The sequence below is a fragment of the Tamandua tetradactyla genome, chromosome 12, assembly GCF_023851605.1.
Source record: "Tamandua tetradactyla isolate mTamTet1 chromosome 12, mTamTet1.pri, whole genome shotgun sequence".
Taxonomy (NCBI): Eukaryota; Metazoa; Chordata; class Mammalia; order Pilosa; family Myrmecophagidae; genus Tamandua; species Tamandua tetradactyla.
Genome location: NC_135338.1, coordinates 34,815,997 through 34,839,182, shown reverse-complemented (window position 1 = coordinate 34,839,182; position 23,186 = coordinate 34,815,997). Strand labels below are relative to the sequence as shown.

General features: G+C 38.2%; 1 protein-coding gene and 1 pseudogene across 21 annotated transcripts in view; both read right to left on the bottom strand.

The window, feature by feature from the left end:
* Positions 1 to 23,186, bottom strand: part of TTLL5 (tubulin tyrosine ligase like 5) — a 445,087-nt gene that overhangs the window by 378,571 nt on the left and 43,330 nt on the right. For all 21 annotated transcript variants that reach the window (XR_013160369.1, XM_077123116.1, XM_077123107.1 and 18 more), the window contains one exon: positions 5,756 to 5,886. Coding sequence is in view for 20 of the 21 variants with exons in the window: in XM_077123116.1 (XP_076979231.1) it covers positions 5,756 to 5,886 (131 nt within the window). In the remaining variant the exon portion in view is untranslated. The remainder of the gene's footprint in view (positions 1 to 5,755; positions 5,887 to 23,186) is intronic.
* Positions 7,430 to 13,778, bottom strand: LOC143652656 (transcription termination factor 2 pseudogene; annotated as a pseudogene).

The window sequence follows — 23,186 nt, the reverse complement described above, 5'->3', positions numbered from 1 at the left end:
TTGCCATTAGATGTTAAGCAAGCCAGAACCTGGAGAGAGCCAAGGGAAGCCTAGAGATGAAAGTCAGCCCCAGACAAGCAAAGTGAGGAACCCCACAGGAACAGAGGCCAAAAATAATGGAGCCCATCAGCAAGGGACCAGCAGATGCCAGCCACATGACTACACAGCTGGCAGAGGTGTTCCCGTCCCAACAGCCTTTCTTGAGTGAAGGTAACCTCTTGCTGGTGCCTTAACTTGGACACTTTCACTTCCTCAGAACTGTAAACTTGTAAGTTATTAAACTTCCCTTTTTAAACACTGTTTCAGTTCTGGTGTATTGCATCCCAGCAGCTTGCAAACTATCACACTGGGGAATCAATGTAAGCTCCCTATCACAACAAAGAAGACGTCCTCTGGATAACCTGAACTAAAGCTTGGGATCACCTATCACCAGTCTTTCTTTTGTGAAGTTAGTTGTCTCAAGGCTCCAGAACACATCCATTATTTTGTTTATCATCCAAACTCATCCATACAACAACCAGCTCATCATTTGTATTACTCCTCCTTGATTTTTTCTAAAATGCGGCATCTCACTGGGTGTCTCTAACCTACTATTATTCTCCCCCTTTTTGCCTATTAACAAAGAATTATTTGAACTATTCCTTAACCTTTTATGACCCATGCTCCAACAGTCAAGAAAATTTTGTTCTGCTTACTTCACGTGGTTCACTTTATGAAAACTATACATTTCATCTTCCATACATAACATTCTATTACTGTTTGAATATGCATTTTTATTTATGATACCTCCCTGCTTTTTCTCCTTACCCTCACTCTTCTATGAACCCTGGTGGAGAGTCATTACTAGACCTGGATTTAAAGACTCACTATACCATTTGTCTTCAATCTAGTTCATAAAATGTTATTTTTTTCATCCTGAGGAAACTTTGCTCTAAATGTAAAAATCAATTATCTTTCATATCATTACAATCTTAGATTCACAGCCTAAGGCTGTATCAGTTAGGGTGCCATGTACACAGCGAGGCTGAATCTACTTTATCATGTACAAAGTACAAGTTTGCTCACCTCTTAACTTTTTATTTTTAATTTATTAAAAATAAAATCAGTGTGGTAGGCAGCCTTTAAGATGGCTCACTATTATGGTTTGAACTGTTTTCCCAAAAATGTTTAAGTTATAACCCCCAGTTCCACGAATGTGACCTTATTTGAAATTAGGATCTTTTAAGATGTTTTCAGTTAAGATGAGGCTAAACTAGATTGGTGGTATCCTTAAAAGAGGAAATGTGGACATAGAGAGACAGAGATAGAAGATGGCCATGAGACATTATGGCAGAGAATGGGTTATACCAGAAGCCAAAGAATACTATGGATTGCTGGCAAGCTACTGCCAGAACCTTACAGACTTCAGACAAAGCATGGCCCTGCCAACATCTTGATTTTGGACTTCTAGCTTCCAGAACTATGAAACAATAATTTCTTGGTGTTTTAAGCCAGCCAGTTTGTGTACTTTTGTTATAGCAGGCTTAACAATCTAAGATGTCCCCCATGATTCCCACCACAGGACACAATTCTGGCCAATTAATTATAAGTGAGCATAAGTCTGCTAGGGGATTCTGGGGAAAGTACTGCTTTTCTGATACTGGTGCCACCCTGATCTTCTTTGTAGATTCCTCCTTCCTGCTTAGAAAGTTCATGCTAAGGGGGAAGGGCTGGAGCTGACAGTAGATCCATAGGCAAGTTCCTTGGGGTCACAGATCTCTAACTCTACTAAATACTATAATAGCAATGGTGGTGCCAGCATCCTAGAACAGCCTGTGCCACATAGTCCGACCCCCACACTCTAATTCCTGGGAACAGTTCAGGGTTATCCAGCCTCTCACATCTTTTGAAATACGGGTTGGTCTCTACAGGATCTCTGCAGAAATGGATTTAAGGTTTCTTCTTATTAAGGACAAAAAAACCCTTAAATTCATGAGATCCACCTTGGCTGGGATATTGAGTTGCTTTAGGCAATGCTCATGTCCACCCCTTATTGACTCCTTTCACAATACAGAGGCTATTCCAATCCCTGTCTGCCCTTGCAAATACCCAAGCCCATTCCAAGGTATCTCAGTCCTGGCACATGACCTTACCATGCGCCTCATCAAGAAGACTGAGAATTTATAACATAAACTTACTGATCTGCTTTCCTTTTCACCTGTAATTTTATCTGAATCATCACTGAGACTTATTCCTTCCTTCAGGGAAGATGGGCCCACCTCCTTTCTAAAGCTCACTCTTTCACTTAGGCTCTTGACTTAATCTCCTGCCTCCCCTGGGACTTCATTCCCTTGCTTATCTTCAATCTCTATCTCCTTTCTGTTTTCTCTATGGTCCTTCTCTTTTCTTCTCTCTCTCTTGGTAATCACATCAATCTCCACATCTGCAACCTCCAGAATCTACATATCTGGACAGAACTCAAAGCTGCATTCACAATCACTTGCAAAACATCACCTGTAACCTCTACAATCTACATCTCTGGCTAGAATTCAAAGCTCCTTTTGCAATCACTTGCAAAACATCTTTAGGCACCCCAAATTCATACTTTGTCCAGAATATTACTCCTTTTCCCTGCTAATCAGCTCCTCCTTCAAGTTCCTGACTCTGATTAAAGACTGTAATATCCTTCAAAGTGGCCACTGTATGTCATTACACTCCCTCCAATTCATTTCACTACTGTTTTTCTAAAGGCCAATTTGTTCATTTCCACTTACTTCTCAAAATCTTCCATTGCCCTTACTTAATTAAACACTAGATGTTCAGGAACATAAAAGTCACAGAGAAACTAGAGTTTATGAATTGTAAATATGTAAGATGCACACCAAAGGAAAAGAGGAGAACTCAAAACAGACTTCACAAAAAGAGAAGGTGGTAGGAATAGGTAGATTTTCCTCCTAATATGGTATGCTGGTTTGAAAGGATGTATGTCCCCTAGAAAAGCCATGCTTTAATCAAAATCTCATTTTGTAAAGACAGAATAATCCCTATTCAATACTGTATGTTTGAATTTGTAATTAGATCATCTCCCTGTAGATGTGATTTAATCAAGAGTGGTTGTTAGGCTGTATTAGGTTGATGACACGTCTCCAGTCATTCGGGTGAGTCTTGATTAGTTTCTGAAGTCCTATAAAAGAGGAAACATTTTGGAGAATGAGAGCAATTCAGAGAGAGCAGAGAAGAATGACATAGCTACGAGAAGCAGAGTCCACCAGCCAATGACCTTTGGAGATGAAGACGGAAAATGCCTACCTGGTTGCTTCATGAAACAGGAAGCCAGGAGAAGAAGCTATCAGATGATGATGTGTTTGCCATGTGCCCTTCCAGATGAGAGAGGAACCCTGACCGTGTTCAACATGTGCCTTTCCAGATGAGAGAGAAACCTGTGTTTGCCATGTGCCCTTCCACTTGAGAGAGAAACTGTGAACTTCATTGGCCTTCTTGAACCAAGGTATCTTTCCCTGGATGGATGCCTTTGATTGGACATTTCTATAGACTTGTTTTAATTGGGACATTTTCTCGGCCTTAGAACTGTAAACTAGCAACTTATTATATTCCCCTTTTTAAAAGTCATTCTGTTTCTGGTATATTGCATTCTGGCACCTAGCAAACTAGAACATATGGTAAACTTAGCACCACAATAACCTGACAATGTTGGATTTCTCCCAAATGGATCTAAACTAAGAGGTCATAGACATGGACAACCGTCAAAGAAGGACTAGCATCCTGGCAAAACTGAAACCAAAAGATTCCTCTTTTCTATCAGGTCTTCCCTCTTCATCTGTCTTCCACAGACACTACTAAGTCCCTGCTATGGTCTTTAGATGACAAGAGCAATGAGTGATTTGTTTTGGGAACTTCGTTTGCATGGCAATGATTGGCCTGGGGCCAATAAGGAGGACTTGGGTTGTGGTTGTGATAATTCTATGTGTTCTGTTGACAATGTTATGCAACTGGCATGTTATTTGAAACATTCTTATACTACTATGTTGGTTTATTATATGATTTCTACTTTTATTATATAACAATATAGCTAAATATACTATGAAATAGGAAAATATTAAACGTTTTCTAGGCACCCACTAGGCACCATTCCAAGTGTTTTCCATGTATTAACCTATTTAAATATCCCTACAGTACTATAAGGTCAGTAATAATAATAGTCCTATTTTACAGATAAGGAAGCTAAGCAACTTGGATAAAGTTACATAGTAAAAATTCTTAACTACAAAAAATGTTCACCTTTGAGTGCACTATGGCTTTGAAGTTAATTCATTTACTTAATGTTTTATTTTGACCCATATCAGAGCCTGCTGAGGATAAATAATGAACTGTTAACTAATGGCCCCAGCTGGGACAATAAATGCCATCAGAGAGATAGCCTCGACAAGGTAGAAGCAGGAGTCCCTAATGAATTGTTGGTATTCTCCCCCAAAGGGATGAATAACCCACTGGACCAGATCAGACTGTGATGCCCAACATGTTAACAAAACAAAAAGTCAGGAATCCCAGAGAACTCTCCTTTCCTCTCTCGATGCTAGTTTTCTTTCCCATACAATATCAATAATCTCTCTCTTGAGACTGTCTCTACATCCTTTCTTTGTGTCTCACCTGATCCAGCTCATGGGGAAATGTGACTCCTCTCATAGGTGATATTAGGAAATTATCATGGCATGTATGCTTCCCAATATCGTTTAGCAAAAAGCCCAGTGATGAAAAGCATGGCCTCTGAAGCCAAACTGCCTGGGTATGAAATCCAACCCCATTATTTTCAAGTTGCATAACCTATGGAAGGTTTCTTAACTTTACTGTATCTTAATCTCTGCAAAACTGGGGATGAGAATAGTATCTGCTTCATAGGTAGCACTTAAACTAGTGTCTAATAGAATATAAATGTTCATTAAGTATTAGCTATTATTACAGTTACTATTTAGACTCTCACAAATGACCTGCCTCCTCTCAGGTCACACACCTTTCTCTGTACTCCTACCTCTACAGTATACTAAGCCTACTGAATTAGGCTCTCCCCCTGTGGAGGGAAACCTGAAATAGCCTAGTTCCCCTGCCTAGGCCTGGGCAGTTAAGTTTACTTCAAGGCAAAAGAAATAAGAAGCCCATTTTAAACATGGATCTAGACCATGTGTTTCTATCCTATTCATAGCAATACAGTTGACATTTAGATCCCTATTTGGTTCCCACATGCATTTTTCGATTAGCCTAAACTCAAAGGAGAGAGGGTATGACTAACCTCCAAACCTTAACATCAAAAGATACATGATACTATACGCTAAAGAACATAAATCACACAAGGTTAGAAATCATGGTGATGAAAGTGTGCCTGAAATGGCAAGAGAGAAAGGGGACACCAAAAAACAAGAATATATAGTTCATATGCAGAAGCATATAAAAATAGCAGACAGGCACTAACTTTTTCAATGAAGAGAAGAGAACGTCGAACAAAAACACACGATGGGGGCACATTTATATGACATTAGTGTGTCCTTTCATAACTAACACTGACAAACTTAGAACAAATACACAGGTATACGATCCCGATAGAGTTTTCAAGTTATCTCTACAATTGTATTACTAGAGAACCACAATTTTTCAGGGATTTGAAGAGTCCTGGTTGGTTACTAACTTGCGGCAGCCCCTGGGGAAATTTGCCCCCCAGTTCAGTTGCTGGGGATTAGGACAGTGTTTTCAGCTAAGCACTTACTACAGAATTCCGCGTACTCAGCTGGCAGGAGGAAGGTCTGAGGCAGGATGTGAAAAGCCTTGAATCCATGTGTATGTTGCATTCGAATGATGTTTTTGTATAGTCGGTCCTTCCGGGTGAGTTCATAAGACCTAAAAATCATAAAAGTATTTCAATTTTAGTGAACTATGACTCAGAATTTCAGCGTTATCACATTCTAAAGAGTTCCTAGTTGGTGGTTCTAGAGCAGTTACCAGGGATAATTGTATATTCCAAATCTATCACTTTGTCAATCCAAAATGTTTTTTAATCATTTTCAACAAATGCTTTTTTAAGGCAGATTTATTCATTAAGTTATAATTTACATAAAGGAAAATTCACCCCTTTTGGTGTATAATTCGAGTCTGGGCAAACACATATAACTATGTAACCACCATCAGAATCAAAATAAAGAACAGGGGTGGGCCACAGTGGCTCAGTGGCAGAGTTCCCGCCTGCGATGACAGAGACCCGGGTTTATTTCCCGATGCCTGCCCATGCAAAAAAAAAAAAGAAAGAAAATTTATATATATATATATATATATATATATATATGAGAGAGAGAAAGAGAGAGAAAACAGTTCCAACATTCAAAAAAGTTACCACAGGTCCCTCTGTAGTCAACTTTTCCAATGACTTCCAGCCTCTCACAAATGTTGGTGTGTTTTCTGTACCTATAGTTTCGCCTTTTCCAGGAAGTCAGATCAGACAGTATGTAGCCAGGAGACTGGCTCCTTTCACTGACCATCATGCATTTGAGAATTATTTTTGTTGTTGCATATATCAGTATTCCGTCTTTTTTATTGTACAGCTGTAATCCACTGTACAGGCATACTAATTTGCTTATCCATTCACCGGCTGAAGGATATCTGGTTGTTCCCAATTTGTGAAAATTATCAATAAAGCTGCTATAAGCATTCACATAAAGGTTTTTGGGCGAACAAAAGTTTTCATTTCACTTGAATAGATACCTAGGGTGGGGTTGCTGAGTTCTATGGTAAAGATTAGTTATCTATTGTTGCATTAAAAAAATCACTCCAAAACACAGTAACCTAAAATAACAACAAATGTTTATTTCTCACAGTTTCTGTGTGTCAGGGATGTGGTAGTGGCCAGCATAGCTGGGTAGTTGTCTCTCTCTCATGGTCTCTGAAGCAGTTAAAGTCAAGATGTTGGCCAGGGCTGCAGTCATCAGGCTGGAGTGGGTCTAAGAACGCACTTCCCAGAGGGCTTACTTAGATGGATGGCAAGGTGATGCTGGCTGTTGTCAGGAGGCCCAAGTTCCTTCCCATGTGAACTTTTCCATAAGGCTAACTCAATGTCCTCACAACATGACAGCTTCTTTCTCCCAAATCAAGTGATCCAAGAGAGAAAAGGAGCAAGAATGAAGGTACAATGTCTTTTATGACTGAGTCTCAGAAGTGGCACACTGTCCCTTCTACCACATTTTATTCATTAGAAGCAAGTCACTAAGCAAGTCCAGCCCACACTCCAGAACAGAGAAATTAAACTCAACCTTTTTTTTTTTACATGGGCAGGCACCAGGAATCAAACCCGGGTCCTCTGGCATAGCAGGCAAGCATTCTTACCTGCTAAGCCACCATGGCCCACCCTAAACTCAACCTTTTGAAGGGAGTGTCAAAGAATCTGTGGACACATTTTAAAACCACCACTTAAGTATTGTTTGCTTTTTACCCAAAGTGGCTATACATTTTGCATTTCTACCAGCAATTTATTAGTGTCCCAGCTGCTCTGGGACATCCTGAACAGCCACTGGTGTTGCCCAGCTTTGTTTTTTTCTCTGTAGCCATTTTAAAAGCTGCATAGTGGAACCTCATTGTGATTTTAATTTGCATTATGCTAATGACTAACGCTGTTCAGTATTTTTTCATGTACGTATTTGTCATCAGTTTTATCTTCTTTGATGAAGTATCTGTTCAAAATTTTTGCCCATTTTTAAAAATTAGGTTGTTCGTGTTATTACTGAGTTTTGAGAGTTCATTTTCTATTCTGGATGTAAATCCTTTATCAGATAGGTGTTCTGCAAATATTTTGACCCAGTCTGTGGCTTGTCTTTTTTTTTTTTACAGTTTTATTGAGATATATTCACACACCACACAATTCATCCAAAGAACACAATCAGTGGCTCACAATATCACCACATAGTTGTATATTCATCCCCAGGATCAATTTTAGAACATTTTCATTACTCCAAAAACAAACAAACAAACATCCCATACCCTTTACAGTACATCTGTTACTGTTGATCAAAGAGTTTTAAATATTATGGTAAGCTATAGACCATAGTTTGCAACAGGTACATTTTTCCTATATACCATTCTATGATTAACTTCTTGTGGCTTGTCTTTTCATTTTCTTACATCTTTCAAAGAGAAGAAATTTTAAAATTTGATGAAGTCTAATTTTTTCTTTTATGGATCATTCTTTTATTTTGGTATTTAAGAAATCATTGTCTAACTCAAGATCATAAATATTTTCTCCTGTGTTTTCTTCTAAAAGTTTTACAGTTTTAGGTTTTACATTTAGGTTTATGGTACATTGCGCCATATGAGTTTTTAGAAATCAATTTCCAGGGTTCACCCCTACTTCACAGAACAAGACAGGGGACAGAAAAAACGACCGGGATAGCATCCTGGGGTTGAGTGATCGAATAGGGTCTTCAATATTTCATAGGTAGGAGAGAGGTGCGGAGACTGGGATAAAAACATTTCAAAAAGAATCAAAGGAAACTTATTATCATAAAAGGCATGTATGAAAAAGCATAGCCAACATAATACTTAACAGTGAAAGACTGAAAGCATTTCCTTGAAGGTCAGGAATGAGACAAGGATGCCCATTATTATTATTCAACAAAGGAAGAAGTAAAACTTTCATTATTTGCAGATGACATGATTCTATATTTGAAAACCCTGAGAAATCTATAACTAAACTACTTGAGCTAATTAACAAATTCAGCAAAGTGGTAGGATACAAGATTAATGTACAAAAATCAGTAATGTTTCTATACACAAGTAATGATCTATCTGAGGAAATAATTTGCACACCAAAGTTCATGATGGCACTATTCAGTCACCAAAAGATGGAAACAATCCAAGTGCTCATCAACAGATGAGTGTATAAACAAAATGTGGCATATACATAGGATTGAAGATTATGCAGCAATAAGAAGAAATGAGGTCCCAATGCATATGACAATGTGGATGAATCCTGAGGACATAATGCTGAGTGAAAAAGTCAGGCACAAAAGGATAGAATCTGCATGATTTTGCTATTATGACTCCTGGGAAAGGTAATTTCAGAAGTTACTTTGTAGAATATAGCAGACATAGAGGTACACAGAAGCTAGAGACAGGGGAAATGCTACTCAATGAGGTTGAACTTAAATGCATGGGGACGGATAGAAGTGATGGTAACTAATTAGTGGAGTTATAAGTAACATTGCCATATTTAAGGTGAATATTACTGAAAGGGGATGTATGGTACCATGTATTACACTGATTAACTCTATAATTACAAATAAATTCTCAGATGAGCTACACACTGATTAACTCTACAATTATAAATAAATTCTCACAGGAACTATTTCAGTGGTTTGATATTATACAGTCAATAACAGAGCAAAATAGGGGGAAAAGTAAAATTGCATGCAGTGGCCAATAGTTAACAGGAAGACATTAACAGTAACACAGTACTACCAGGGCAACTAATTGGAGGGAGAGATAAGAGATAAGGGATAGTTTTTATCTTATATTTGGTGAGGCCATATTTGTTGGTTCTTTATCTCTTTGGACCAATGAAATTGTCTAAAATTGAGAGTGCTGCTTATTATACAACCAAGTGAGGATACTGTAAGACATGGTTTTTTTATTTTGGAGATTATCCATGACACCCAACAGATGGAAGGGGCCAAAAGGTACAATGACTGAGAAGCAGAATGGTAAACTGTGATACAAACATACAATGGAATATTATGCAGCTACAAAAATGAATGATGTCATGAAGCACACAACAAACTAAATAAACCCTGGGCCAATGTGTTGTGCAAAATAAGCCAGAAATGAACAAATGTGCTATGGTCTTATTCAGAAAACACTTTTAAGAAAACTGGAGCCTAAATTATAAGCCCTTATAGCAGCCATACTTAAGTCTGAAGTTATAAGTGTATTTATAGATTCTGAGGCACTGAGCTATGGGTATAAGCTGGTATTTCCCTGGAATTTTGAGGGATCCACATTCTTCTCTATTCCATAAAGAGATGGTTACAGGAGCAGCCCCAGGGGTAAGAAGAGATAAAGAGATGGGAGGTAGCCCAGGTAATGACACTGGCCTGCTGAACAGGTGAGAAGAGAAAGGCCAACATAGAGCTTTGGAGCTTTTATAAAAGCTTACATACCAGAGTTGTTGTCCAAAATCATCTAACCCCAGAGCATTTTCTTATATCTGAAATTACTGGTTTCTAAACCACTCAATCATTAAGTCACTCAACCAGCTGATTAACATGATACCTGATCCTCAATTTGGGGGGCAAGATTATGTTTTATTTTGAGAAGGACATAAGGCTTGACAGTGAAATGAAATGCCAAGAATAGAGCTCAAGGAGCATGGTTAGGTCATTATTTTCAGGTTCTGATTCAAACCAACAGTGGCACTATTGTGAGCCCATTAAGCAGGTCAGATGCCAAAAAGAACTTTGAGGTCAGCCAAGGTGTGCTTGGTGACAGATTCTCCAGTTCCTGATAGGACCTGCTTGGCAAAACTTTTCTTTTTTTCTTGCAGCTGTAAAATCTTCTCTTCCACTGTTTCATCACAAACAAATCTGTTTATTACAATATCTTTCTGCTCACTGACTTGATAAATTTGGTCAAAAGCTTGATCTTCAAGTGATGGATTCCAGTGAATGCCCAGAAGAAAAAGCTGGTTCCCTCCAGTCAGGTTTAGACCAGTACCTCTAGCCAAGAGAGAGATTAGCAGAACCTGAGGGCCCCTAGATTTGCTGTTCAACATCTCTACCAAGTCCATCCTCTGTCTGGAGTTGACAGGGCCATTGATGGTGGCATTAAGTCAGTTCATGCCTCTTAAAGTGCAATGCCACAACATTCACCATGCAGGTCCACTAAGAGACAATGACACTCTTCTAGGAGCCTGAATTTTTTTCTTTTATTGCCTCCAGTTCAGCCCACAGAGACGATATCTTAGTGCTCTTTCTCGCATCTTTGAAAAGCTCAACCTTGATGTATGTGCCATTAAGGGAAACAGTGAAAGAGGGCTCTGAGCTTTAGAATTCCGACCAGGTCAAGGTACTGAGCTGCTTTACCAGGGAAAGGATGAGGCCTTCACTCTTCAGTTCTGTGGGGTCCAGGGCAGACTTTAGTAAAGACAGATGACAGCAACATTGGTGGAGTCTCAGCAACTGTGACAATATGTGGGCAATGCTGGATCTCTCAGAGTCTGAGGCCTTAGGGTGTCTAGGCCCACTGGGTCCAAACTCCAGTGCCACTCTACTAAATGGATTACACCAGGGCTTCTTCCAGATTGGTTGTATCCACTTGCATGTCTTTTTAGATAGGACAGCAGAGCTGACTTCAATCTGGCAAAAAAGACATTATAAATAGACTCTTGAATCTTCTAAAAGCTTTAAATGGTGCAACTGGAATTTACACTGGGGCAGTATCAACAAGAGTTTGCCAGTGGGTTACAGCTGGTCTTTTGTTCTCCTTAGCAAAAGGTTCTTGGTTAAAATGTTTAACGATACTCCTCCTTTCTTTGTACCATTGTCAGCCTGACTCTTCACAGATTAAAATCATTAAATTGAAAATAATGGAGAAATTTCAGCAGCAAATACATGTCCAATAAATGTTTTGAATGGAAGTTCCTATGACAGCCCAGCAGGCATGGGCTCATAGCTTAAACACAGTTATGGATGTCTGCACTCAAGGATTCTTCATATTGTGAGCTTCATCCAATGTGATTCGTGCCCAAACTATTCAAAGCAAAGGTGTTGAGATGCTCTTCACAGTGAGGTTTGCTCCTGGGATCTCTCCCTTCCTTCTTCTTTGTGGGAATCACCCTAGCCAGCAGGCTATAGGTCGTGATCACAAAGTCATATGCGGAAAGGACTTTTGCATGTTGATCCTGGTTTGGCCCATGATAGAGATAAACTATTAGTTTGTTGTTACCAGTTTCTCTAGTTCTTTCTTCCAATGATGGATTAAGGAAGCAGGAAAAATAATAGGTATTTCATGGGAAGTAAACTCAGAGGACTTATCTTTGGAAAGCCATGTAACTGAGTTTTTGTCATTTTCTTTGTTTTTCTCTTGATTCTTCTGGATCAGGAAGAGAGCAATCATTGCCAGGGTTTTTCCTAAGCCCATATCATATGCCAGAATTCCTCCTTGTGGTTTCTGACTTTCCTGTCACAGGAACCAGGCTAATGCCTACTTTTGGTACAGCAGCAAAGGAATCTTCAACTCGCTAGATCTTCTGCCACTGCTGTCTCACCAGGACACGATTCAAGTGATAGATGCAGCTCATCAATGGCTTCACTCATGATTTTCCACAACACATGAGAATGATTGTGATTTGTATGGCCTCCATAGGACTGACTGGATCCTGCAGCAGTTACCCGGCAGGCAGCTTTCAATCCTATAGTACCTGGAAGCTAAAGGTCCTGACCCTGCAGGGATTTGGGTGGCACCAAGTGAGGAGGCTCAGTGTTAGTTCTGATGAAGCTACACTGCTATGGGACTTGAATGTTACTCTTCACATTAGTTCCCTGGTCTGGGCAGATGGTGGAAACACAGAGCATACCCCAATACCTGAACTGCTTGACTCTTATCTGGAAGAGCCTGGGTGTTCACCTATGCCAGTGTGGTCTTCTTTTGTTTCAGTTGGGTTGTAAGGTACATACATTGGGCTGCTGGATCTGAAGAGCCTACTTTTTTGGAAATATCTAAGGCAGAAGACATTTCTCTTTGCCCGCTTTGATCAGGTAATTGAAGATTCTCCTTCTTCTGTGAATCCAGAGTCAGGTCAAAGTGAAAGGGATTCTTTGGCTTCGAGGCAATAAAAACATCATTGCCCTCACTGCCCTCACAGCTTGTGGCAGCTTCTCAGCACTCTCCTGGGGAAGGCCCTGCTGCTGGTGGTGCAGATAGTGTGGCTGGTCCTTTTGAAGTAGACCCATCAGGAGGCTCTAACTGTGCCTGGAAACTCACCAAGGGTTGTCTTTTCTGGATGGTCTGCATGCCTGGGCCATGCTCTGCCTTGGTTTCTTTAGTCTTCCAGTTCTTGGGATGCTTCTTGCTGAATTGTCCCTCTTTCTGGGTCTTGCTTATTGGGTTCTAACTGTGAACACTGAGAAGCGAAAACTCGGTTTCCTTCACTTTCAGAGGTTCTGATTCTTTTTGGATATCATGACTCTCACCATTTGCTTTCTCCTTAGGAGACAAAGATGGTTTTCTCAGCTCTTTACCATGGCACTGTTTGGGTTTAATTTCAGAACGACTTCTTTTGTGTATGCTTTCAGTCTCCTTTGCTTTACAGTGAAGCTCTGTTCTCTCCCCTCACTTCTTTTAGACTGCAGATTGTTTTTTCTTTATCAACAGTAGGATGGGAGATCTTCCATCATCTAGCACTTAGATTCAGACTTCTGTTCCTTCTTTTGCTCAAAGTGCTGACCTTCTATATTAGCTAAGGTTCTCCAGAGAAACAGAATCAACAAGAGGTATCTGTAAATATAAAATTTATAAAAGTGTCTCACGCAACCATGGGGATGTAAGAGTCCAAAATCTATAGGGCAGGCTGCAAGCTGGCAGCTCCAATGAAGGGCCTTAAAATGAATCCTCAGGAGGGGCTGGCTGGTTAAAGCAGAAAAGGGTGATTGTTTCTTCTGAATTCTCCTTAAAAGCCTTCCAGTGAAGGCTTCACTCACTGCAGAAGACACTCCCCTTAGTTGACTGTAAATGCAATCAGCTGTGGATGCCCAACATGGTCATGATTTAAGTTCATGAAATATCCTGACAGCAACAGACAGGCCAGCACTTGCCCATACAGGCAGCTGGGCACTGCCATATGGCCAAGTTGACACATGAATCTGACCATCACACACCTTCTCTTTCCCTTTGCTCCTTATCAGCCTTCATCTTTGATGAACTGTTTCCAGAGAGATGGTTCTTGATTCCTGTCAAGTACCTTGAATGGATTTCCCTGCTCATTGGAAGGATGATGAAATGGCTCATGCATCCTAGAATTTGGTTCCTGTCACAGAATTCTATGAATACCACACCAGTGCTTCCCTACTGCCTTACTTCTAACGCATCAGAAGAACAATTTGTATTCTTTCTTGCCCTGTGATGGAAGCAAATTCTGAAGCTCTACCACAAAGTTTTCATGCAATAAACAATAAGAAACAGGACTGCTGTTATTGTAAAAACATTAATAAGTGATAAGAAGAGCATTAACTTTTATCCCTGTAGAAAAGATGCTTAACATTTCTGGGCGCCAGCTGTCATTACGTGAATTCAGAGGGCTGGATCAGATCTCTGATGTTTTTTTCAGTGCTAATTCCTAAAGCAGCATGCTTCTTTGAATTATCAACCTCACCACTCAGATGGAAAGAATCTTAGGAATCGGTGGTCTGCACAAAGCCACATGCATCCACCTAGCGTATGGAGAAACTCTTCCCTTTATTGGGGCCATCGGAAATCCCAGTCTTCAGAAAGCAGAGATTTCTGTGTTCCAGGCACTTAACTACTTTCATCATGCTCTTTCTTCTTCCATGGAGCCCTGAATGTGAGCTTTTAATTAGCCATTCAAGGTGGGTCTTGATCAGTTTACAGGAGTCCTTTAAAAGGGGAAACATTTTGAAGAAACCTAAGAAGCAGACGCTTGAGGAACAGTTGCTTCAGAGCTGACAGAGATATGGATGTTTGGAGATGCTTGGAGTGCTAAAAGAGAGAGCAAATGCCTAGACATGGGCAGAGCCCAGCAGAAGTTGTCATGTGTCTTCCCATGAGATGTTAAGCAAGCCAGAACCCAGAGTTGTGTTCCAGACGATCTAAGCACATGTTCCACAGATGCTTAGAGAAGAAACTACAAGAGACAAAGACTAAAAGCAATGAAGCAAGAGATGCCAGCCATGTGCCTTCCCAGCTGACAGAGGCGTTCCAGATGGCATGAGCCTTTCTTGAGTGAAGGTAACCTCTTATTGGTGCCTTAATTTGGACATTTTCATGGCATTAGGATTGTAAACTTGTAACTCATTAAATTCCCTTTTTAAAAGCCATTCCATTTTTGGTATATTGCTTTCCAGCAGCATTAACAAACTATACAATGTTTTATTTCACAATAAAACAATAATAATTGTAAAAAAAAAAAAATTTCCAAGTATAAAAAACATTTTCCAAAATGAACTTCAAATATAAACAAACAAAAAAGGCTGTGTTTTTTTTCTGGAGTGATGCAAATGTTCTAAATGATCATGTTGATTAATATATTAATATGTGATGATATTGTGAGCCATTAATTGTACACCATACATGGAATGATTGTATGTTAAGAATGTTCATGTTTGTATGCTGTTTCAGTTTGATAATACAAAATAAGTTAAATTTTTAAAAAAGGCTGTGTTTTAACTTAGACTTTTGATAAAGACATAAAATTTTCAGGATTTAAAAACCAAATGCATAAAATTACAGCTTCATAAAGTCTCATCATCATAGTCTGTGCCTATTCACTACTACAAATCATTATGAAAGATTTAAGAAGACTCCATGTTTTACTCTAATTGAATCACAATTGTCTAACAGTACAAAATAAAACTGGATTACCCAAAAAGCAAAAAACAAAAAAATCAGTACACCAGCTAACAAGTTCTAAATCCAAAGCATTCAGGGAATTTTATGCCAATTATCTACAGGTTGTGTCTTTTTAAGAAATACAGCCTGACAAAAAATCTCTGGGTTAATTCCAAGTAGAGAGGCAGATTGCTTAGGAAAGTATAGATACTCGAGTATGAGAATTTTTTAGAAGTTTTACCAATTTGGTTTTAGAAAATAAAGGTCAGCATATTGAAAACAGGACTGTCCAAGGAAATGAAATTTATTTACCTTATCCATAATTTTGAATTAATGCCATACAGCTCTTTGGAACTCATATCATCACTAGTAATAAAACTACAAAAGATCTGATAAATGTCTCTGGGACAGGATCCAAGGCAAACCTTAACTTTAAACTATAATGACCCTATTGTAGTAAACCTCCAGATTTAGGTTAAAAATCCCATGGAGAACTAAATGGCATTACTGAGAGATGGATACAGAAGAGGTAAAATTATAAAGAAAAGCAAGGAAATGATGACTTAAAAGTCAGGGCAATAATGACCACCTTTATCAAACAGGACATTCTGGTATACTCCAAAAAGGTACTTTAGTTAGCTTCAATTGGACTCAAAAGTCTAAGGTTGTTCTATTTAAAAAACACATCTAAGAATCTTTGCTGTAACCACTGAAAACTTACTCTGCTTTTCAGTTCAAATTTTTTACTATGACCTTAAATTCAAAGGTTGCTTTGTGAACTCCACATATCACAAACACATCTTTCTTACCCACTGACCTCCTCAGAAAACTAGAGCAGAGGTACTCAAATTATAGTACATATAAGAATCACCTAGAAAGCGTAGGTGATTTTTTGCTTAAAAATGCATAAAATGCATTAAAATGAAGCCCAGTATTCTGCATTTTAAACAGGTACCCCAGGTGATTCTGATACAGATATCTGAGGAACCAAACTCTAAGGTAGTCTAGAACAGTATGTCCCAAACTTCATGATATAAATAACTTCACAGCTTTTTTAATACATAATTTTCTAAGTTTATATTTACCTAGAAAGGTAAAGCACCTGAAGATGCTTTTTAACTATGCACCTTCTCTGGAGATGGTGATTCCATGAATCTGCAATGGAACTGCTGAATGCATATTTTTTAAAAAGTACCCCAGGTAATGATAAGCATTAGCATGAATTAGAAACACTGAATCAGAGGATTAAAAAGAAGAACTTTCCTAGCCAGAGCAATTAGGCAAGAAAATAAAATAAAGGACATCCAGATTGGAAAGGAAGGAGTAAAATATTCCTCATATGCAGATGACATGACCCAACAAAAATCCACAGAAAAGCTACTAAAGCTGACAAATGAATACAGCACAGTGGCAGAGCACAAGATCAAAAATGCAAATTTCAGAAGTGTTTCTATACACTACTAATGATCATTCTGAAAAAAATCAATTTAAAAAATTCCATTGACAGTAGCAACTACAAGAATCAAATATCTAGGAATAAATTTTAGGATGTAAAGGACTTGTACACAGAAAACTACAAAACATTGCTAAAAGAAATCAAAGACCTAAATAAATGGAAGGGCACTCTGTGTTCATGGATTGGAAGACTAAATAACATTAGGATGCCAATTCTACTCAAAGTGATCTGTAGATTCAATGCAATTCTTTTTTTTTTAATTTTTTAGTTTTTGTAAACATAAACACATTCTTACCATATGATTACTCCATTCTACATATATAATCAGTAATTCACAATATCATCACACGTTGTATATTGAGCATCATGATCATTTCTTAGAACATTTGTTTCAATTCAGAAAAAGAAATAAAAAGAAAACAGAAAAAATTCATACCTACCACACCCGAAACCCCTCTCTTTCATCGATCACTAGCATTTCAATCTACCAAATTTATTTTAACATTTGTTCCCCCTATTATTTATTTTTAATCTGTATGTTTTACTCATCTGTCAAAAAGGTAGATAAAAGGAGCATCAGACACAAGGTTTTCACAATCACAGAGTCACACTGCAAAAGCTATATCATTAGACAATCATCTTCGAGAAACATGGCTACTGGAACACAGCTCTACATTTGCAGGCAGTTCCTTTCAGCCTCTCCATTATACCTTAACTAAAAAGGTGATATCTATTTAATGCATAAGAATAACCTCCAGGATAACCTTTCAACTCTGTTTGGAACCTCTCAGCCACTGACACTTTATTTTGTCTCATTTCGCTCTTCCCTCTTTTGGTAGAGAATGTTTTCTCAATCCCTTGATGCTGAGTCCCAGCTCATTCTAGGATTTCTGTCCCATGTTGCCAGGAAGGTCCACACCCCTGGGAGTCACATCCCACGTAAAGAGGGGAAGGGCGATGAGTTTGCTTGTCACGTTGGCTGAGAAAGAGAGGCCACATCTGAGAACAAAAGAGGTTCTCTTGGGGGTGACTCTCAGGCCTAATTTTAAGTAGGTTTATCCTATCCTTTGTGGGGTTAAGTTTCATATGAACAAACCCCAAGATTGGGGGCTCAGCCTATTGCTTTGGTTGTCCCCACTACTTGTGAGAATATCAAGAATTCTCCATTTGGGGAAGTTGAGATTCAACACAATTCTAATAAAAATTCCAACAGCCTTATTTACAGAAATGGAAAAGCCAATCATTTATTTCGAAGAGTAAGGGGCCCTGAATAGCCAAACCCATCTTGAAAAAGAGCAAAATTTGAGGACTCATGCTTCCCAAGATTAAATACATTTTATTTAGAGAAGATGCAGGTTTATAAAACAATCATGCAAAAAAATACAGGATTCCCATATACTACCTGTACTGGCTTGAAACTAATACGTACCCCAGAAAAGCCATGTTCTTTTAATCCTAATCCACTTTTGTGGGAGAAGACCTATTGTTTGGACAGGACCTTTTGATTAAATTATTTCCATGGAGATGCAACCCCCCACCCAGAATATAGGAGACTAGAAGGTATACATATTTTTTTATCATCACAATCGACTTTTTTGTGTGTATGTGAAAAATAACATATATACAAAAAAGCAATTAATTTCAAAGCACAGTACAACAACTAGTTGTAGAACAGATTTCAGATATGATATGGTTACAATTCCATAATTTTAGATTTTTAGTTCTAGCTGCTCTCAGATACTGGAGACTAAAAGAAATATCAATTTAATGATTCAGCAATCATATTCATATGTCAAACCCTACCTTCTCTGTTTAACTCCACCATCACCTTTGATCTTTCTATCCCATTCTTTAGGGATATTTGGGCTATGGCCATTCTAACTTTTTCATGTTGGAAGGCACTATCAATAATATGGGGTAGGGAGATGGAACTAGCTGATGTTCTGGAGAGGCTGGCCCCTCTAGGTTTCAGAACTTATCTGGTCCAAGGACCTATCTGGAGGTTGTAGGTTTCTGGAAAGTTACCCTCCTGCATGGAACTTTTGTAGGATCTTATATATTGCCCTAGGTGTTCTTTCAGATTGGCTGGAATGGTTTTGGATGGAGTTTGGCAAGTTATGATAGGTGGCAATGTCTAACTGAAGCTTGCATAAGAGTGACCTTCAGAGTAGCCTCTCAACACAATTTGAATTCTCTCAGCCACTGATACTTTATTAGTTACATGTCTTTTCCCCCTTTTGGTCAGGAGGGAATTGTTGAACCCATGGTGCCGGGGCTGGACTCAGCCCCGGGAGTCATCTCCCACGCTGCCAGGGAGACTTTCACCCCTGGATGTCATGTCCAACGTAGAGGGGAAGGCAATGATTTCACTGGTAGAACTGAGCTTAGAGAGAGTGAGGCCACATCTGAGCAATAAAAGAGGTCCTCAAGAAGAAACTCTTAGGCATACCTATAAGTGGGCTAACCTTCTCCACTACCCACACAAGCTTCACAAGAGTAAGCCCGAAGATCAAGGGCTTGTCCTATTGATTTGAGTGTCCCTAATGTTTGACACAGTCTCAGGGGATTCCTTGATGGTAAAGTTTAATAGTTCCTTACTTTTTCTCCCATCCTTCAAGGGACTTTGTATGGCCAACTGATTTTTGACAACAATGCCAAGTACGCTTAATTGGGAAAAAAATAGTCACTTCAACAAATGGTGCTGGGGAAACTAGATAACTAACCATATGCAAAAGAACGAAGGAGGACCCCAACCTCATACCAAAACTTAACTCAAAATGGATTAAAGACCTAAACCAAAACTATAAAAGTTCTAGAAGAAAACATAAGGAAGAAACTTCAGAACCCTATATATACCAACAGCACAAGCAACAAAAGTAAAAATAGATAAATGAGATTTCATAAAAATTAAAACTTGTGCAGCAAAGGATTTCAACATGGAAGTAAAAAAACAACCGAGATAACAGGAGAACATATTTAGAAATCACATAGCTCTTAACCAGAATATATTAAGAAATCCTACAACTTAACAACAAAAAAGACAATCCAATATTTAAAAGGGCAAAAAGACTTAATAGACCTTTCTCCAGAGAAGATATATAAATGGTCAAAAAGCACAGGAAAGATGTTCAACATTATTAGCCATTAGGGAAATGCAAATCGAAACCATAAGATACCATTTCACAACCACTAGAACAGCTATCATTAAAAAAAAAGAAAAGAAGTATTGGAGAGGATGTGGAGAAATAGGAACACTTATTTATTGTTGCTGGGTAAGGAAAATGGAGTGGTTGCTATGGAAAACAATTTGGTGGTTCCTCAGAAAGTTAAGAATAGAGTTACTAGATGACTCAGCAATCCAGTTTCTAGATATATATATAAAAAAATTGAATGCAGGGACTCAAACAGGTACTTATATACCACAATGGAATAATACTCAGTAGTAAAGAGAAATGATATTCTCATACATGTGCCAACACAGGCAAACCCGGAAGACATTATGTTGAGTGAAATAAGCCAAACACAAAAGGACAAATATTGTATGATCTCACTGATAAGACATAATTAGAATAAGCAGACTCACAGAATCAGAAACTAGAATAGAGGTTACTAGGGGGCAGGGAATTGGTACAGAGTTTCTGTTTGGGGTGACAGAAAAGTTTTGGTAATGGAAGGTGGTGCTGGTAACACAACACTGTGAATGTAATTAACACCAATGAATTATATAGTCAACAGTGGTTAAAAGGAGAAATTTTAGAATCCTAGTTCTTTATATGTTACTAGAATAAAATATTTAAAAAGAAACACAGGACTATGCAACATATGCAGTGAATCCTGAAGTGAACTATGGACTATAGCTTAATAGCGCAATTCTAATATTCTCTCAAACACTATAATAGGGATATCACACTAATTCAAGGTGTTAATGGAGGGGAAGGATGTATGGGAACTCTATTTTCTGCATGATTTTTCTATGAACCTACAATTTTTCTAAAAAAAAAAAAAAGACAAATTATTTTAAAGAGAGAGAGGGCGAAAAGTCACAGCATATTGAATGAAATAAACCAGACACAAAAGGACAAATACTGCATGATTTCACTTATCTGAAATACCAGAATATGCAAATTCATAGTCAGAAACAGAATACAAGTTACCAGGGGCTAGGTGGGGGAGTGGGAGGTGAAGTCAATGTTTAATTGGTACAGAGTTTTTCTGGTTGGGGTGATGGGAAAATTTTGGCAATGGATGATGGTGATGGAGATATAACTCTGTGAATACAATATTACTGAACTATATTTCTGAAAAGGAATAAAAAGAGAAATTGTACATTCAGAACTGTACAAAACAAAGAGTGAAGCCTAATATAAACAGGAGGCTAAAGTTAATAGAGTTATAGTAATATTGTTTCATCAACAATAACAAAAGAACCACATTAATGAAAAATGTTAATAAAAAGGATAACTATGTGTGAGAGAGAGGAATGCAGGAACTCTATACTTTCTGAGTGATTCTTCTGTAAACTTACAATTATTCTAATAAAAAAAATTTACTCTCTTATACATATCCAATATTAGTGGTCCTCAAAAGTTTTTGCTTAGTACTCCCTATATGAATTTTAGGAAACTGTATATACTCTTCTACATTTAATTTAACATCTAGGATTTTTCATCACAAATTTAAATTGTTCCAATGGATCTGATGAATGGCAAGTATTATTTTAAAACAAAACTGTAATGCCACACTTTTAAATGTATTAAAGGGAAGCTAAATAACGTCAGGATTTAAACCTACTATCATCCACTTAAAAAACATTATTAAAGAAAAAGCTTTTTTTTTGCCAGTAAAGTTTTCATTTTTTTAATATATTTTTACTAATATTAACATGTTTACAGAAAAGTACACAAATCACAATTGCAGAGCATAGTGAACTTTTACAAAGTGAAACATAACTGTGCAACCACTACTCAGATGAAGATACAGAACGTTCCCAGCATCCCAGGACCCTTCCTCATACCCCTACCCAGGTATTATCCCCCTAATCACTTGTTTTTAATTCTCCCATCCCATTTCCCCAAAAGAATAGCTTAGCCCAATGGAATATATTTATTGCTGATAAGTCTTTTACAACATGCATACTTTCTCTATGATAAAATATGCAATATATTGACATGTTAATGTATCTATGGGACTGTCAACCATCAGGATTGCACAAAAATTCAGCAAAATACCACACATATTAAAAATTTTGATTAAAATGTACCATACATGAAAATATAAATTTCATTGGAAGAAAAGGAAAAACTGAAGAACTTTCACAGAGTGGAGGAGACTAAAGGGACATAATAACTAAATGCAATATGAGATCCTGGGTTGGATCCTGAAGCAGAAAGAAGGCATTAGAGGAAAAACTGACAAGATAAGAATAACGTCTTTAGTTTAGTAAAAAGTATTATATCAATGTTAATTTCTTAGTCTTGACAATCAATACTGTGCTGGTTTGAAAGGATATATGCCCCCTAAGAAAAGCCATGTTTTAATATAAATCCCATTTCATAAAGGTAGAATAATCCCTATTCAATACTGTATATTTGAAACTGTAATGAGATCATCTCCCTGGTTGATGTGATTTAGTCAAGAATGGTTGTTTAACTGGATTAGGGGATGACATGTCTCCACCCATTTGAGTGGGTCTTGATTGGTTTATTGGAGTCCTATAAAAGAGGAAACATTTTAGAGAGAGAGACTCAGAGAGAGCAGAGAATGCTGCAGCACCACGAAGCAGAGAGTCCACCAGCCAGCGACCTTTGGAGATGAAGAAGGAAAACGCCTCCCGGGGAGCTTCATGAAACAGGAAGCCAGGAGACAAAGCTAGCAGATGATACCGTATTCGCCATGTGCCTGTCCAGCCGAGAGAGGAGCCCTGACTGCGTTCACCATGTGCCTTTCCAGATGAGAGAGAAACCCTGAACTTCATCGGCCTTCTTGAACCAAGGTACCTTTTCCTGGATGCCTTTGATTTGACATTTCTACAGACTTGCTTAATTGGGACATTTTCTCAACCTTAGAATTGTAAACTAGAAACTTATTAAATTCCTCTTTTTAAAAGCCATTCCATTTCTGGTATATCGCATTCTGGCAGCTA